General features: G+C 37.1%; 1 protein-coding gene across 2 annotated transcripts; it reads left to right on the top strand.

Annotated features, from left to right (window-relative positions):
• On the top strand, positions 1-16,860 carry LOC139151628 (ketimine reductase mu-crystallin-like). Of its 2 annotated transcripts, none has more exons than XM_070724552.1 (8): positions 1-174; positions 5,367-5,564; positions 10,618-10,768; positions 12,367-12,429; positions 14,431-14,532; positions 15,021-15,198; positions 15,945-16,151; positions 16,545-16,860. In XM_070724552.1, the coding sequence occupies exons 2-8, from the start codon at positions 5,386-5,388 to the stop codon at positions 16,613-16,615; spliced, it is 951 nt and encodes a 316-aa protein (XP_070580653.1). In that variant the 5' UTR covers positions 1-174; positions 5,367-5,385; the 3' UTR covers positions 16,616-16,860. The 2 variants fall into 2 exon arrangements, with proteins under 2 accessions (XP_070580653.1, XP_070580654.1); XM_070724553.1 differs by lacking the exon at positions 10,618-10,768 and adding an exon at positions 8,090-8,240 and having other exon boundaries at positions 14-174.
• The last annotated feature ends 800 nt before the right edge of the window (positions 16,861-17,660 follow it).

The following is a 17,660-nucleotide window of genomic DNA, read 5'->3' as shown; positions in this document are numbered from 1 at the left end:
AGGTCAGAGGTATCGTGCATGTGACATGTGAGGGTCACCAGTGCCTGGAGTTGCCGAGTTGCCAGCGTAGTATTAGATATTATCAGTGTGTATAGCCCCCTTCACTCTACCAAGCACCTGTGGTGGACGTTATTGCATTCAATGAGGTGTGCAATACGTACGTCGTCGGACTCGGTAAGTACATAAATATGTGTACACACCTCCATGTTCAGTGTTTGCTGCGGATCCGTAGCTAGCTCAGCTACGGTGAGGCGGTCGGTGACATGATAGTGTAACTTTTGGTTTTGCGACCTCGCCCACCACACTATTTATACTACACTAACCATGGAGTTTGGTAGTTAATTTGTTCAAACACGTCGATTGCCTTCCAAAAACATTTCTGGGAGCCGCAATTAATACCAACTTCCGGTAATGGCAGGAACTTATAGTGATTTACGCTCAACGGAAAAAAATAAATACAAGAAAAAGAAAATCAAGTAAGAGACTGTATGATAACAGGTCGATCGATCTATCTCTCTATCTATCGACCAATTTTAAATTATCAAATCGATCGATCGATTGATCATTCTATCGATCGCAATGGATAGAGGGACTATTTTTCGATAGATCTATCGATAGAATGATTTATCACTCTAAAGAATTGATAGATCCATCATTCTGTCATGGAGCTTAAAACGATAGCTCTATCATCTATGGTTCTATCAATTGACCTACCCATCAATTTACCAATCAATAGATTGATCGATCAATCTATCGATAGAGTGAGTGATCGATCTATCTATCCATAGATTTGTCTGTCTATCTATCTATCTATCTATCTATAAATCGATCAATTTATTGCTCCCTATGACTCACTTGATCAGATACATTATCACTTAATTGATACATAATTGGTTGTTTTGGGTCTATGTTCTGATCCAGTATTGGTTGCCTTTTCTACTTCATCAGTTGATTTAATCTGTTACCAGTTCATTGATACGTTATTGGTAAATTTGTTGATATGTTATCAATTAGGCAAAATTACTACGTAATCGGTACATTTTTGCTACGTTATGGGTTAGAAAAATTACTACGCTATCGGTTGATTTGATAAGTTATCGGTAAAGTTTTACTACGTTATCTCGTTTAATACCTTATTGATCAGTTACTACATTATCGGTTGTAACAGGCCTTCAGCATTGTAGCTCTACTGGTGGGCGAGGTCTCAAAAGCCAAAATCACCAACCGCCTTTGCTACAATTTTGCAGCTAGTCCAGGCACTGTGTCTGTGGCTACAACACTGCACCATAGACTCTGGTATGCCGGCACAAGCATTGCCCATTGGTCCTACTTCATTATTTTTTCCCGTGTAGTTTCTGTGCAATTTTAGAAGAAATACACCCAGTTGAATTGTAAATAGCCCACTTTCCCATCATGGAACGCCCTTGTCCACAGGCGTACAAGACATTTTCAGTCACAGCAAGAGTGTAAAAAAAATTAATAAATTTATGATTATGAATACTGTTGATAAAAATTAGATATATCTGTCATTATTTGTATACTTACAAAAGTATCTTACTGCACTCGAATCCTGAATGGTGATCAGCTTTCATGCCAAATTCGCGCAGCTGTACTACAGACTTGCTAGGACTGATAATGCCTCAACCCTGTGCCTTATCGGTGAACGCATGCATTGTTGTTTCGTTGATGGGAGTCTTCCCATTATTTCAGTATGATACAATAAAAAGTTCTAAGTAACATTAACATTAATAGTCATGAATACAGGTATATGGCATGGTATAAACTAAAGAGTTGTTAGCGTTTATTGCTCTCACTTTCAAAGAATACTTGATTATAAGTATAGATATACACATAAAAAACTGCGTAACATCATGAAGTCAATGTTTTCAAATATGAAATGTAGCAAAAAAGAAAATTCACTGGGAAATAAATTTCTGTTTAACTAGGAGCACTACCGCAGCTAAATAGAATAGGACTATTTAGTTTGTTATATCACAAACTCCATCTGTATATGAATGGTAGTATAAACTCATAGCATTCACTATGGAAAGGTTATTTAACCAATATTTTGTCGGATGACCTTTTTACCATGGAGATACCACAGCTGTGGACACTCTTCAACAACTGATAATTTTTAAAGGTGGCAGTTCTGTACATATGTGAGTTTTCAACTCAAAGCTTTTTGCATTTTAGTGATCAGCACTATGACAGTGAATGTATGCTATGATACTAAACCTGTAATTTTGCAAAACTCCAGAAATTTCCCACTGGCAGAATTACAAACATTGTCACTTGAAATTTGGATAGGAATGCTTACATATCTGTTTAGAACATCCTCTTCAGAAAAGACACATTTAGTAACATTATCGTTCAGATAGTCAGCCTCATTAGCAGTACAGGCATTAAAATTGCGGCAAAAGTAGAATTGAGAAGTAGAAAACATACTAGTAAAGTCTAATCAAGTCATGCTCCAGACTAAAAAGTGTACAATCTGGAACGTTATTTTCCATGTCATCTGGAGAAATATAATAACAGGTATCTCGTCAGAATTGCCATAGTAGCAGGAAACCCAGATAACATTGACTGAAGTACTAGCTATTTGGTTGAATCTTAAAGAAAGTGAATCTTTAAAGAATACGTTAATCCCACCTGGATTTCTACAATATTTCAATTTCTTTAACTTATCTTTTTGAAATGATTTGAAACCATCAATAACGTGAAGTGAGCTGTTAGTTATCCATGTTTCTGTTAGAAAAATGAGGTCAAATTCCTGTATGTAAGAAATGAAATCCAAATCACGAATTTTTTATGACAAGCCATGAATGTTCCAAAATACACAATGTAGTTGAGAAAAGTCTGTTCTCATATTAAAATCTGGAAGACTCTGCACAGATTTAGCATTATTCGTGGACACTGTAGTAGACAAAAGTTTCGCCATCAATTTTCAACTTATCATAAGATAAGAATGCTCTCTTCCCCTAAGCTCTTGCATCTTGCAGATGAATTCCAAGCTTTCGTCTAAGTGTCTCTAACTCTGCGTGTTAAGTCTTCAGTCACTTTAAATTCAGTATCTCTCATAATCTTGGCGGCCTCATAAACTTGTCGTTGCTGTTGATACCGGGAAAATAACAGGTTGTGGGCGGGAACATTCGTTAGTAAGGCGATGTACACAGTCAAACTCAATACTTTTGCCATCAATACCAAGTTTCTCTGATTGCTCCCAAGTTTCATTGCCGTATCTTCTTGTTGTATTTCTTTAATCAGTAAATTATCTCATTTCATTTGACGGTTCATCAAGTCTAATTCACTCGTCAAATCACTCTCTTGATTGTTCAGCAACTTATTCTCCTTGGCAAGACTAAGAGTCTCTTTATGGGTCTCCTAAAGTTCTTGTTTAACATTTCGGATTTCATCAACAAGTTCATCTATCTTTTATTCAAATTGGCTGCCATTTTGTCCATTTTCTTGCCCAGGTCACTCTTAAATTACGTAATTTGCACATCACTTCGTCAAGTTCAAGAGACTCATTTTCTGCTGAAGTATTCGAGGTGAATAAACGCAGTTTACATGATTGTCTCTTCTCGGTGGACTGATGAGCATTTTTCGGGGGGCCTGGGTTACTTTCGATGTCACCAGATAATAAAAGCATACTCAGCAAAACCATATGTAGTCCCAGGCATAATCCCTGAACACTGACCTGCTCATAACGGTCGACACCTGTTGCACATGAGGGGTTGGTCAAAGGTACCAATTCTTGCTCTCGCACATCTCATACAAAACTCTCATTTCAAAAAAAAAATGTGTTTGGAGACGTTTCTGTTCCACTTTGTAGAAAGGTATTCAGGTGATCTGATGCAACATTTAGAATTTCCAACTTGGAAAAAATCGTCAAAAACTGGAGACACTACGTGGCAGGAATGTGTCGCTGCAAACGCCCTCTAGCAATCCCATTGAATGCATGCTATGCAAATTTATTGACATAATTGCACGTCTAAAAATGGCCTGTCATACCTAATAGTAGTATAGTAGGAGGTAGAGTAATCATTTTATTGTCGAAAAATACTATTTTATGTGTGCCTAAAGCATTGATGATTAAATACTACTTCAAATTGTATGATATTGTGTCAAACTGCAGTATTTTACATGTATGTTCAAACATCAAGATATTACCCGCACAAAGAATTATTATTGTGCAGTTACTATGAGGTTGTTAACAGGCACTTGTCAAGAGCAGGATTCTGTCTATTTATAAGGGCCTGTCAACAGACACTCCAATATAAATACTGTATAATGTTCCTCTGAATCCACAGATATTTTTGGCAAACCTGTGGAGGCAGAGAGTAATTTTTTTTTTTATTGTTAATGAACCAGCAAAAATCTCGCACAAGCGTGTTTTATTTTTACTGATGACTTGTAGCATAAATTGTATAGGCTGTCCACAATGATAAAGACATTAAAAATACCGCTTTGTTTACGGAACAAATTCAAGCATTTCAATATGCTTACAGGAGAGAACAAAGATACCAAACATATGCACAACAAAAATGTCCTAAAAGTTGCGATACCAAAGTATGTATTTGCCATGATCTAAAAAAATAGAAATTGGCTAAAGTAGAAGGGGCAGTTCTGACGATCAATTTCATTATTCTTCCTGGCCTTTAACCCTTTTCTTACCAAGTTCAAATTTCACCATCAGGTCTAGTTTGTTAAAACAAGTGAAGCACAATATGTCCCATTTGGTGCATTTTAACAAAAAATTGAACATTTGAAGGCCCCTGAATTGACAGATACTGTAAACATGTTTTGACGGACTAACCGTAAGCTGTCGAAACAGACCAAGCCAAATGGGTGGAAATATGTATAGTTTTGGCTCAATACCACTTTTCACTGAATCGGCTGATGGGGAAGTGATACTGTCTGGCAGGGAAAGGGTTCAAGTGAAACTGGCAGCCATCTTAGGCACAAGTGTTGCTATCTGAGTGTCTTTACTGGCAAGCTTTGGTGTGTAGTGTGGCTGTGTACACAAATACTAATAGTGATCATACAACGTTACTTTACAGCTGTGGTATATATCATAAATTACGCAGTTAAAGTATTTCAGTTGCATGTACAGAGCTCAGACCGAGGAGGAAAAAAGTTATGTCCATACTCCCACAAGCTAGTCCTCCCATCCAGATTTATGAAATGTCTCACTGTATATGTTCTGTTGCCTTTTTGGAGAGAGAGAGAGAGAGAGAGAGAGAGAGAGAGAGAGAGACACCGTGCGACATGCAGAAATCCACACTTATTTCAGGTCATGTAGGTATGAGCATAACTGATCTGCATAAATTCTGTCTTACATGTGAATTATTTTTATTTCCTCATAGAAAAGGCATAGTAACCTTGATGGCTGCCAAGATGACAAACCTACCCAAGTACATCACCATGGAATCTGTCCGGCAAGTGCTTAAGATGGCAGACCTCATTCCAGTGATAGAGAAGGCAATGGGAGACTTCTCCAAGGGTGAAGAAGGTGGAGTGGTCCAACCAGTCAGGACTGTTGTACCAGTCAAAGAACACAATGGGTATATTTAGCATACATGTACCAAACTCTGAAATATTCAGTTCTGATCAAAAACTTTGTTGTGAATGAAAGATAAATGAGAATACATTCGATAACCCTTTCACTCCTGTTTTCTGGTCAAATGGTCCAACTTTTCCCCCACAGAAAACAATAATATCGCAAAACTTATTCATGGAAGGGTCAAAGAATGTAGAGGGTATAAATATCAGGACTGTCCAACGTGACTTTTAGAGAGACTATAGGTTATGCCGCTGCAATTTTTATTTGCTCTGAAAAGAAACCTCCAGATGAAAAAAGCATGGGGTTGAAACTCATTCTGTTTGTTACTGCTGAGCAACAATATGTACAATTAAAAACACTTGCCAGTGCTTAGTGTTCTTAGTACTAGTGTTCTTTTCATGACAAAACTCATAAAAAGGACTATGCATTTGCCTTTATTGGACACCGTGGTGCGAAGCACCAAAGGTGTCCTTTGTCGCCACAATGTCTGTGTGTGTGTCCGTCCGTCCGTCCGTCCGTCCGTAGACAGATTTTGTTCCACTCATAACTTAAGAACCCTTAGGTCCAATGTCATGCAATTTGGTATTTGGTATTATCATGATGAGACTTAGATCTGATTAGATTTTGGTGGGTGTGGCTTATTAATTAATTGCTCATTTGCATATTTTATGACTTTTTTGCCATAGGGCTATATCTCAAGAAATATTGAACCAAATTTGATGTGACTGTACACATACTTAATTAGTCCCCACGGACACCATCCGGGGGGACTTATAGGTTTGGTCATGTCCGTGCGTCCGTCCGTCCATCCGTCCGTGCGTCTGTTCACGCAGATATCTCAGAGACGCCTTGAGCGATTTCGTTCAAATTTGGTACAAGGATAGTACTCTACCTCATACAGGTGCACGTCGATTTGTTTCACAATGCGATCAAATTTGGCCATGTTAGAGGACTTTTTAGTTTTCACCTCCATAGACTCCAGCCAGTCCATAGACTCCCATGTATAAGGCAGTCCGCAGTCCATAGACTCCCATGTATAAGGCCAAGAAAAATAAAAATTTAGTTTCTCATCGTATTCATATTGCAAAAAGGATGCAGTGACACAGTTTTTAGTCCCCACAGATAAAGTCCAGGGGGCTCATAGATTGGGTCATGTCAGTCCGTTAGTCCATCCATGTGAGTCCATCCGTTCACGCAGATATCTCAGACACTTTGACAAAATGTCATGTGACCTTGGTGACCTTTGACCTCAAATATACATATTTGTCCATAACTCAGTAATCACTAATGCTACACCCTTCATATTTGGTATAATGGGACACCTTATGACGCCACATATTGTTCCTCATTAATTATGCACATATCTAATTTTGAGCGAGCCAATAGAGCTAGAGGTCTGATTTTTGGTATGTAGGGATAACTTAGCAATACAATTTTTTTGACAAAATGTCACGTGACCTCGGTGACCTTTGACCTCAAATATACATATTTGTCCATAACTCAGGAACCACAAGTGCTACACCTTCATATATGGTATGATGGGACACCTTATGATGCCACATATTGTACCTCATTAATTATGTGCATATCTAATTTTGAGCAAGCCAATAGAGGTAAATATATGATTTTTAGTATATAGGGATAGACTATAGGATAGAAATTTTTTGACAAAATGTCATGTGACCTCAATAATCTTTTCCTAAAATACTCGATTATGTCAAAATAAGTAACCACAAGTGCTATGTCCTTTATATTTAGTAGGATGGGAGACCTTATGACAACACATGCTTTACCTCGTTAATTATGCCCATATATAATTGTGGGCAAGCCAATAGAGCTAGAGGTCTTAATTTTGGCAGATATGGATTAATTAGCAATACAATGTTTTATTTTCAAAATGTCACATGACCTTGATGACCTTTGACCTTGAATATGCATATATATGCATACTCAGTAACCACAAGTTCTTTACGCTTCAATTTTGATAGGATAATAGACCTTAAGATGTCACATCTTGTACCTCATTTATTGTGCACATATGTATTTCTTGGCTGGCCAACACAGCTAGAGGTCTGATCTTTTTTCCCGATTTAGAACCATAACTTAGACATGCCTCTTGTTTCAAAATTGGGAACAATGACATAGACCTATGTGTCCATAGATCTGAACATATACACTCCAGTGATACTTCTTAATGACCTCATTTCCTGCCCCATCAAGACTAATACTCCTATTACAAGTGGGGACTATGTCATTGTCAATGACTTGTTAACCCTATAGCATAACTATGGTAAAAGTTTAGTAAGTTTGGTTAATTCCAAAGCACATTCTGAAAGTACTCTTCTGGAATATACAGAATATTATCTCACATAGTGAGTGTCTGAATGTTATTCTGAATTGTATTCCAAAGCACATTCTGAAAGTACTCTTCTGAAAATTTCACATTCTTTGCCACTGCACCATCTCCCTAATACATACTGATGACCACAGTGTCCACTCAAGTCTCACTTTGATTTTTCCTTCTAGTGTCTTATTTGTAATGCCTGGATATAGCACTACCAGTGGAGCTTTGGTGACCAAACTTGTCACGCGGTTTCGTGACCGTGACAAAACATGTGTTGCAGGCCCTCGATCCACAGTGTGCTATTTTGATCACACAAATGGCGACTTGAAAAGTGTAAGATGAGCTTTGAGTGGGAAAATTATCGAAATTATTCCTCTTTGTGTGTCCAAAGACTAAACTCTTTCATCAGTAGTAAGGTATTTCATTCTTGTCATAGTGGTAAATGATGGTCAATAATTATCACAAACAAGCAAAAAAAAAGAATATTTGAAAACACATAATTGCTGCTTGCCATAATCACAATAATACTTGGTATCTTTTCCTCTTTCTCTCCATTTTCAATCTTTTCTTTAGCTTTTGGTGTTTCCCTAAAACTGACAAAATCCCAACAAAAATAATGTTAGCATTACAGGGAAGCTTGGATTCAAGTTAAATGATACAAGAAAACAGCTACCTGTCTGGCCGGGTTCAAGGGCTATGTGAGAGGTCAGAAATCGATAGTCTGCGCCCCCAATCTGCGCTAGCGCATTTCAATCTGCGCTATTGATCTGCGCTCCCATTCTGTGCTATCAATCTGCGCTCCTATTCTGCGCTCTCAATCTGCGCTACCATTCTGCGCTCTCGAACTCTCAGGGTACAGATCATGGAGTGAGTAGAATTCAAAGAATATCCAAGGTAAAAGGGACAACATATTACATTATTGTTTTGAAAACTTGTATTTTTGTCCATTACTTTTTCCCGAACGACTTTGCTCAAACTGTCTATAGTTAACTTTGTGGTAGATGGTTTGTTGCGTTATATGTGTCCGCACAGTAGGTCAACCTAATGTCCCCAAATAAAAATACATGGGTGAATGCAAGTGTTTTCACTGGCTAACTAATTTTTCTCACTAAGATCTGCTTTACCTCAGTCAGAAAAGATCGGACTGAACAGTTTCCGAGTTTGCCGAATCGGCACAACATCTTGCTGAGACACGCGAAGACCGAATTTGACTGTCGTGTCTGTTTTCAAAAATATCTTTGCACAGACGTACGCATGAACTGTGTTCACAAAGGTAGAACACTGCGGGACTACACTGTGGTCACTGAAAAACTAGAATTGTCATTGTGGAACAAAAAACAAAATAAATGTCATCGTTGACGTGTCATTATGTTAAAAATCCAGTTCCAAAATGACTGTAATAAGTCACCAAAGTATCGGAAAGTCAACTGCACAACCTAACCGATCGGGTATTTCCCCATGAAGGAGCGACTTTGCACAATTTTTAAATATTGGTTATTTACTGTCCAGTATCGAAGTTTGACGTCCCATATATTTCTGTTATAGATAGATATATATTTCTGTTATAGATAACAGACTTGGAATATATGTTGAGTCCCATATCAATACTAGACGTCCCCACAACAACGTACCTTGTATCTGGGCAAGCTGGAATGTCTTCTTCATAGCCCTAGGATCCATGAGACTATAACTTTATGTCGCGCTTGATTCGGAATCGCATTCAATCGTACATAAACATTACTCAATAACCAGTCTTCCTGACACTTGGTATGCTGTACAAGTGTCGGTATGCTGTACAAAAATACAAATCTATTTCAACACTAGACCATGCCATGTATCATCTAGCGGGCAGCTATATCGCGGCAATGTCATAAATGCCACCGTAATGACTAAAATCAAAACATTCATGGATCGATAGCGGAGAATGGTAGCGCAGATTGATAGCGCAGAATGATAGCGCAGATTGAAATGCGCTAGCGCAGATTGGGGGCGCAGACTGTCGATTTCTGACCTCTCACATACCTGGGTTCAAGGGCAAAATTATCTAACCAAGGTATACACAAAGACACTTTACACAGGCATCTGATTCAGCAGAAAGATTTTGAATAGTGTTTGTATCCAAAATGAATTGGAAAAAAAATAACGTACTACATGGTACATTTAATGTCAGAAATCATGTATTGGTCATTCATTGACTCCACAGGGTAGCCTCAAAGATTCATTGAAATCTACACTCCTTTCCCCGTGGTTTCACTCCATGTTGACATAACCAGTTTCCTTGCATTAGGTCCATTTCGTATCCTTCAAAAGTTTTGAATTAGTTTATTGCTTTGTTTTTAGTTGCTGGTAATAAATAAGCCCTACCTCATATAGAATTTCACATTTTCCGATCAATCATCACAAAAGTGGAGCACAGAAATTTCACCATTAAATCCTGCCAAAAATAACAGATAAGTACCAGTATTGATATGATGTGCATCAGTAGAAAATGTCACTAATATCACTCTTTGGCAGAATTAATTTTTTTGCCCTTTTGTGACAATTACTGACCATACCGGTGTAGACTTTGGTATAATCTATTGCACGTTCTGTTTTGTCCCGTCATAGTATACCGTGGACAGTCCCTTGTGCACTAACCCTCACAAGCCACAGTGCCACAAGCGGCTGCTTACAGTTCACTTTTCTGTCTAATCTTCCTTACTAATTTCAGATTTCTTGGTTCAATGCCTGGCTACTCCAGTCAAGATAACGCCCTTGCCACCAAACTAGTATGCTTTTACCCAGGCAATGCTGAGAAAGGACTGCAAACTCACATGGCCAACATAGTATTGTTTGATGCATCTAATGGGTCAATCAAGTCTGTAAGTTTACAGTCATCAGTAGCTTGCAGAAGCCCTCTGCAGTGCACCATGTGCCTTTTTTGTGTTCATGCGTAATCTGAGCAAGTCTGTCCTTTAACTAATATATGAAAAAATACTCCTATTTTCAAACTGTTTTTCTGACAAAATTCTGCAGATTGTAAGTAAATTGGATGGATTCAGTATAATTTATGCTATATCTCACAATGATATCTACATCAACAAATTTTTGTACAGGAAGTGATCATAAATTCCAGCATAACTTTGTTGCTCTTAAAATTATCTACTGTTTGCTAAAGATCTGAAGAAAGTGGAGTTACAAATTTTGATAAATTTTATCAATTTTCCTTCTAAATACAATGTAGACTTCAAAATGGGGCCGACAACTTATCTTTCTTTTTAAATTAATTCTTCTAACCATTACGTAAAGATAATTTTGAACGAGAGGACAGATTGCCAAAATTTAGAACTGGAGATTTCTTCGCTACCTAATATGCTCAATTCCCTTTCTGCTCATTTTTGATCTGTTTTAAATACTAAAAACTAAAACATAGTTTTGTTTGAATGATTCTAATATGCATTAGGCTAAGTACATGTAACTAACATGCAATCTGATTAAAATCAGAGGTAGAAAGATTTAACAAAGACTAACCCTTTAGGTATACTGTCACCTGTTCCAAGTTTGCCACAGTTACCGTGGAAAGAGACAATTTAACCAATCACAGATTTTAAGCAGGTGGCCGACTTTTAAAAATGGCGCCCTCACATGGGCATTTTGAATACCAAGGAACGCTCCTTTGACCATATATGGGCATATTTAGATTACAGGTGACTGTATACCTTTAAATTTCTCACTCAAATTCAAGGTAGTATACGCCTCAAAGGGAAAGGACTTAAATTTTTGCTCAAACTTCCTCAATGAAACTTTCAACCATACTCTCAGAAAATTGAGAATAAAAATGAGGGGGTCAGAGTGCAAAGTTTTGCACTAGAGGAATGAATTGCCTAACATTTATTGATCTTTGAAATCCAAAATGGCCACAGGCCTGAGTTAACTGTATAGCAAAAAAAAGAATTTTAAATTTTGGAAAAAATAAGACAGTAAAAGTTTCTCTACTCCAAAAGCATTAAATGAGCCCCCACGTAGTAGATTAGAAAGAAATTGTGAAAATTTGAGAGTCCAAATATCTGTCCGTGAGGCGCATTCTACCTTAATACTTAACCTGGTGTTTCTTTCAATCTGTTGTGCATTCCTACTTGCATGTACTGTTTGACTTCGCTATGTTTTTTATCTATCATTACCAATGTGTGCTCAAAATGACTAAGATGAATACGTGCGGACTGAAAGACACTGAACTTCAGCAATCAAATTTTCCGACCTGACACTCTCCTAGCCTGGAAGATCCGTTGCTTTATTAATTCAGCACTAGAGGCTCTGAAGGAAACTGTCACCAGTTTTCATTCAGTTGCCAACAATTACTAGCTGTGTCATTCTGTAACCACATATATTTTATGATAAATTACAGCAAATAAAATATTGATGGTTATTTTATGGTAATGATGTTTTATCTGTACTTTTATGGCTATGTCAACGATATCAGATAATGGACGGAGAAGTCATTACAAGTATGAGAACAGCAGCAGCATCAGCCGTCGCAACAAAGGTAAGTATTGCTTTAAAGGATGAATGAAATGGTCTTTCCCTCTGTTTGTATTTGTATTGGAAAAACTTTTTATGGAAGTATTAATGATGGCACTTTCACCAAAAAGTTCACATGACTGGCAAAATTCCAAATTTATGGGATGACATTTTAGATTGACTGTTTTTGCCACCAGGCCTATAGTTTTTATTAGCTCCGCTGTCAGCGACGCGGAGCTTATCAAATAGGTTGATTTTCCGTCGTCGTCCGTCAACAATTGCCTTCTCCTCTGAAACCGCAAGTCCAATTGCTTTGAAATTTTATATGCAGTTCACTTGGGGTGACCTCACTTAAGTTTGTTCAAATCGTGTTGAAATTTGCATATTTGTATTTGTATTGGGGCATTTTTTGGTGTTTTTCATAAAAAAATCTTCTTCTCTGAAATGCTTGTCCGATCGCTTTGAAATTTGATATGCAGTTTACTTAGGGTGACTTCAGTCAGATTTGTTCAAATCGTGGTGAAATTTGCATATTTGTATTTTTAAGGCAATGTTTGTCATTTTTGGTAAAAAAAATTTTAAAAATCTTCTTCTTCAAAACTACCAGTCAGATACCTTTGATATTTGGTACATATGTCCCTAGTGATGATCTATTTCAGATTTGTTCAATTTGTGCAGAAATATGCAAATTTGCATTTTTAAGGCAACTTTTGCCATTTTTGGTCAAAAAATATGTTTCTCAAAAAGTACTGGTCTGATAGCTTTGAAATTTGGTATACAGGTTTCTATAGATGAACTAAGTAATATGTATTGATTTTCTGATGAAATCTGTAATTTTGTATTTTTGGGGCAATTTTTGCCATTTTTGGTCAAAATATGTGTATTTCCAAAACTACTCATCTGATAGCTTTGAAATTTGGTATACAGGTTCCTTCAGATGAACTAAATGATGTTTATTAAAATTATGAGGTAATCTGCAATTTTGTATTTTTGGGGCAATTTTAGCCATTTTTGGTCAAAAATGTGTATTTCCACAACTACTCATCTGATAGCTTTGCAATTCGGTACACATGTTCCTACAGATCACCTTAATGATATTTATTAAAATTATGATGAAATTTGCAATTTTGTAATTTTGGGGCAATTTTTGCCATTTTTGGTCAAAAAATGTGTTTCTCAAAAAGTACTGGTCTGATAGCTTTGAAATTTGGTATACAAGTTTCTACAGATGAGCTGAGTAATATATATTGAATTTCTGATGAAATCTGTAATTTTGTATTTTTGGGGCAATTTTTGCCATTTTTGGTCAAAAAAAGTGTATTTCCAAAACTACCAGTACTCATCTGATAGCTTTTAAATTTGGTATACAGGTTTCTATAGATGAACTAAATGATATTTATTGAAATAATGATGAAATCTGGAATTTTGAATTTTTGGGCGATTTTTCCCATTTTTGGTCAAAAAATGTGTTTCTCAAAAAGTGCAATTTTTATTTTGGGGGGCAGTTGTTGCCATTTTTGGTCAGAAAATTTTATTCTCAAAAAACTACTCATCAGATAGCTTTGGTTCTTAGGGATGATCCGATGTGATATATTCAAAGTATGATGAAATCTTCAATTGTGTATTTTTGCAGCTTGTTCTAGCCACATTTTCTGGCCACTGCATTGAGCTATCAAAGATTTCCACCTTCTTTATCAACATGTGTCAAAAATAGTTATTCTCTACATAAACACAGCGGAGCTATATCGGCCGCTAGGTCGCTTGTTTAGTTGACATGAGGCTGATCAGTGCAAGAAGCCGGAACTACTCACAAACAAGACATGCGACACAAAAATGGCAAATGCATCACCAAAAAAAATGAAGCTAAAGGTTCCTCCCATCCCCAGTTAATCTTGGTGTGGCTAGTCTTTTTTTCTGTTTCCAAGTCTCTTCTAATTATATCACTGACATGCTAGAACTCCCTCATGTATTTCTCCAGAATTAGTTGTTGGTTTCTATATCACTCTCCTCTTGTTTATGTTTTCAGTACCTTGCTTCAAAAGAATCCAAAATCCTCTGCATTCTTGGCGCTGGAGAGCAAGCTGGAAGTCACTACCAGGCACTACATCAGATTTGCAATTTCCAAGAGGTGAATATCAAAATTTTGTCATATTTCCAGATATGGTCAAAGGAGCATTCCTTGGTATTCAAAATGCCCATGTGAGAGCGCTGTTTTAAAAAGGGGCCACCCGCTTAAAATCTGTGATTGGTTAGATTTTCTCTTTCCATGGTAACTGTGACAAAATTGGAACAGGTGACAGTATACCTTTAAAAATTGAATACTACTTCTTTGATTTGCAGAACTTCTTTCATTTGCATGGACTGTAATATGAGTAAATTTGACTGTGTAAAACCTATAACGTTAATTTTTTAAGGACATAGATGTATGTCTGTGTGTGTTTCATCGTATATTTTATCTTATCATTTAATTTTTAATGCATCAAATACAAGTAATACACATAATACACACTAAAGGATTTAACAAGCATGAACTCAATATAAAGTTGATATTTCTATCACTGAATCATTAGAATAATCCCAGAGTGAGTAATTTGTTGCGCCGTCATCTTCTTTCAGGTCAGGGTATGGAGCAGAACGATATCCAGGGCCCAGAAGTTTGCAGCAGAGTACAAATCAACAGTCTGTGAAACTGCTGAAGAGGCAGCCAAAGATGCAGACGTCATAGTAACCGTCACCATGTCAACTAAACCTATCCTGGAACACAGCTGGGTCAAGCCAGGAGCTCACGTAAATTGTTAGTTACCAGAACAGTTGGGTTATATGTGCATTCTGTATGAGCATTTATTGATAATTTATACCCAATACAAACAATAATAACAAGACTTATTCCTCTTGGGTCAAATGGTAGATTAACCAAAATCATGCAATTCTCAGGCAGTGATGGGACTGATGGCTTAAGAATTTGTACAATAATGTTGAACACAGCCCTTCAGGTCATGGCCTACATTTCCTGACCTCCAACCTGTGCATCAGCGAATCACATTAACTATAAAACAGCATTGTTTCTTTATAGTGCAAAATTCATAGGCTTAGACCAACCAACAAGGCCTTATTTACTTCCTTTGGTAAAGTTACGGCAACTCTACACCACAAATGTACCAGTTTGACTATATCATGACTTTAATTTTGGTCCAACTAGTCCATGCATCCGGCAAAGATGGACTTATTGGATGCTCTCACAACCAGATTCTGGAACATCCCCATTCTTCTTATTAGATTAGTGGAACCTATAAGTGGATATGCGTGTGACAGGCTTGAATGGCAATTGAACTGAATGGATTGATGGATGGATGGATGGATGGATGGATGGATGTCATATTATGCATATGGCAATGGTTATTATGATGGGCTGACAGTTCACATCAGCAGTTAGATTAAATGGTAGGAACAGCAGCAGATTATTCCAAGCCTGTCAGAAATTCTTTGCCATGTAATTTTGCTTCATATACCTGATATTTTTGGGGGTTTGTCATTCTATAGGTGTAGGAGCATGTCGACCAGACTGGCAAGAACTGTCTTCAGAACTGATGCAGAAATCTGTGGTTTATGTTGACAGTAGGGAGGCTGCAATGAAAGAATCTGGTGATGTGTTGATTTCCAAAGCCGAGGTCTATGCAGAAATTGGGGATTTAGTGAATGGTACAAAAGAGGCTTCCAGGGACAAGACCACTGTGTTCAAGTCTCTTGGTAAGTATGCAGTACATTTTACTCGAGCACAGTGTCTTAACCTCTTCTGATGCATATTTATACACTTTAAATATATACATACACTCAGTGCAACTGACAATGATGTAAAGTTGGTGTTTATCATAAGATAAAAATTTGCACAAGTGTAAACATTTAAATTTAAGTTTTGCAGCTAATTTTTAAACTGATTACATGTATTAAAAATTATCTAATAAATTATCTATAACAGAGCAAAGTCTTTTGAATTTCTGTACATTGATACCACTTGCTATACATATGATGTGAACCAAAAGATACATCACAAATATCTTTCGTACACTGTAATTAAAATATTTCTTGTTAAAATATTTGTGATATTTGTTAAAATATTTGTGATTGTTTCTTTGCTTATAGGTATGGCAGTAGAAGATGTTGTATCAGCCAAACTAGTGTATGACAAATATGTACAACAAAATGGGGAATAACCAACAGATCAGCGAGATTGTTGATTAACTTTAGACCTAATATTTTCATCTCTATGAACTTTTAACAGTGATGATGTCATAATTAACATAAGTGAAAAACTGCAAATTTAGAATCTATTAGGAGGTATATATCTATGGGCACTCATATACAAATATATTTTCGTAAGTCGTACAAGCATTCATATGTATCTACTTTGAGCAGAGAAGAAAGTGACCTTTGCAATAAATATGTGTCTTTAATTCTGTGGGATTGTCATCGAGTCACTATTTTTGTTGAAAATCGTGAATGCAAATCACTTCAGAAAGTCATAAAGTAGGAAAACAGAAATGGCTCTGGTGCCATCAAGGTGTTTTCTCAGTTAAATCACTATCTATAGAAATGCAAGTAAATTGCAGTCTCAAAAAATTGATCCTGCTAAGATACATGTATGTGGCCTGCTTGTAATACTGAGACACATTAGTGTGGTGTGTGTACAACATAGGAAAGATATATGGTTGAATGTTGACACAATTGCAAAGTCTCATAACATAATGAGCATTGTCAACAAGATGATTACATATACACTTTCTCACACCCTTGTTGGCCATTTGCGACATGGCTGTCACCTGTCCTTGATAATTTAGTTTAGTTCAGCTCAGAGAGTCTGAGCACATCAGTGTCCTAAGGTGTACTCACCTTCTTGTGTTAGGTATGCCCATATCTGCACATTTATCCTAGGCCGGAGGTGAGCAGCTGTACTGTGTCGCAAACGGCCAGGTCAAGAGAGGGAGTCCAGTATGTTCAGTGCCATTGTAGCTGAACTTGAAGTGATGCTAGGAAGGAGAAAAAACTTCCATTGCAATCAGAGGGAATCCTAAGCCTGTCGCACATGAGAGAAATTAGCTGAGCAAAATTTCATTCAAGGCTTTTTGCTCAGCTATTCCATATGCAGCACCTTTCTCCCATGACCAGCCCCCCCCCCCCCCCCATCTCCCTCACTTCCCTGGGTAATTTTGTTATTAAAGTGCCAGTAGATGTAGCTTTTGTGTACTCTCATGTGCGGGT

Source organism: Ptychodera flava, chromosome 15 (assembly GCF_041260155.1).
Source record: "Ptychodera flava strain L36383 chromosome 15, AS_Pfla_20210202, whole genome shotgun sequence".
In the NCBI taxonomy this organism is placed as follows: domain Eukaryota; kingdom Metazoa; phylum Hemichordata; class Enteropneusta; family Ptychoderidae; genus Ptychodera; species Ptychodera flava.
This window is presented reverse-complemented; position numbering and strand designations above follow the sequence as displayed.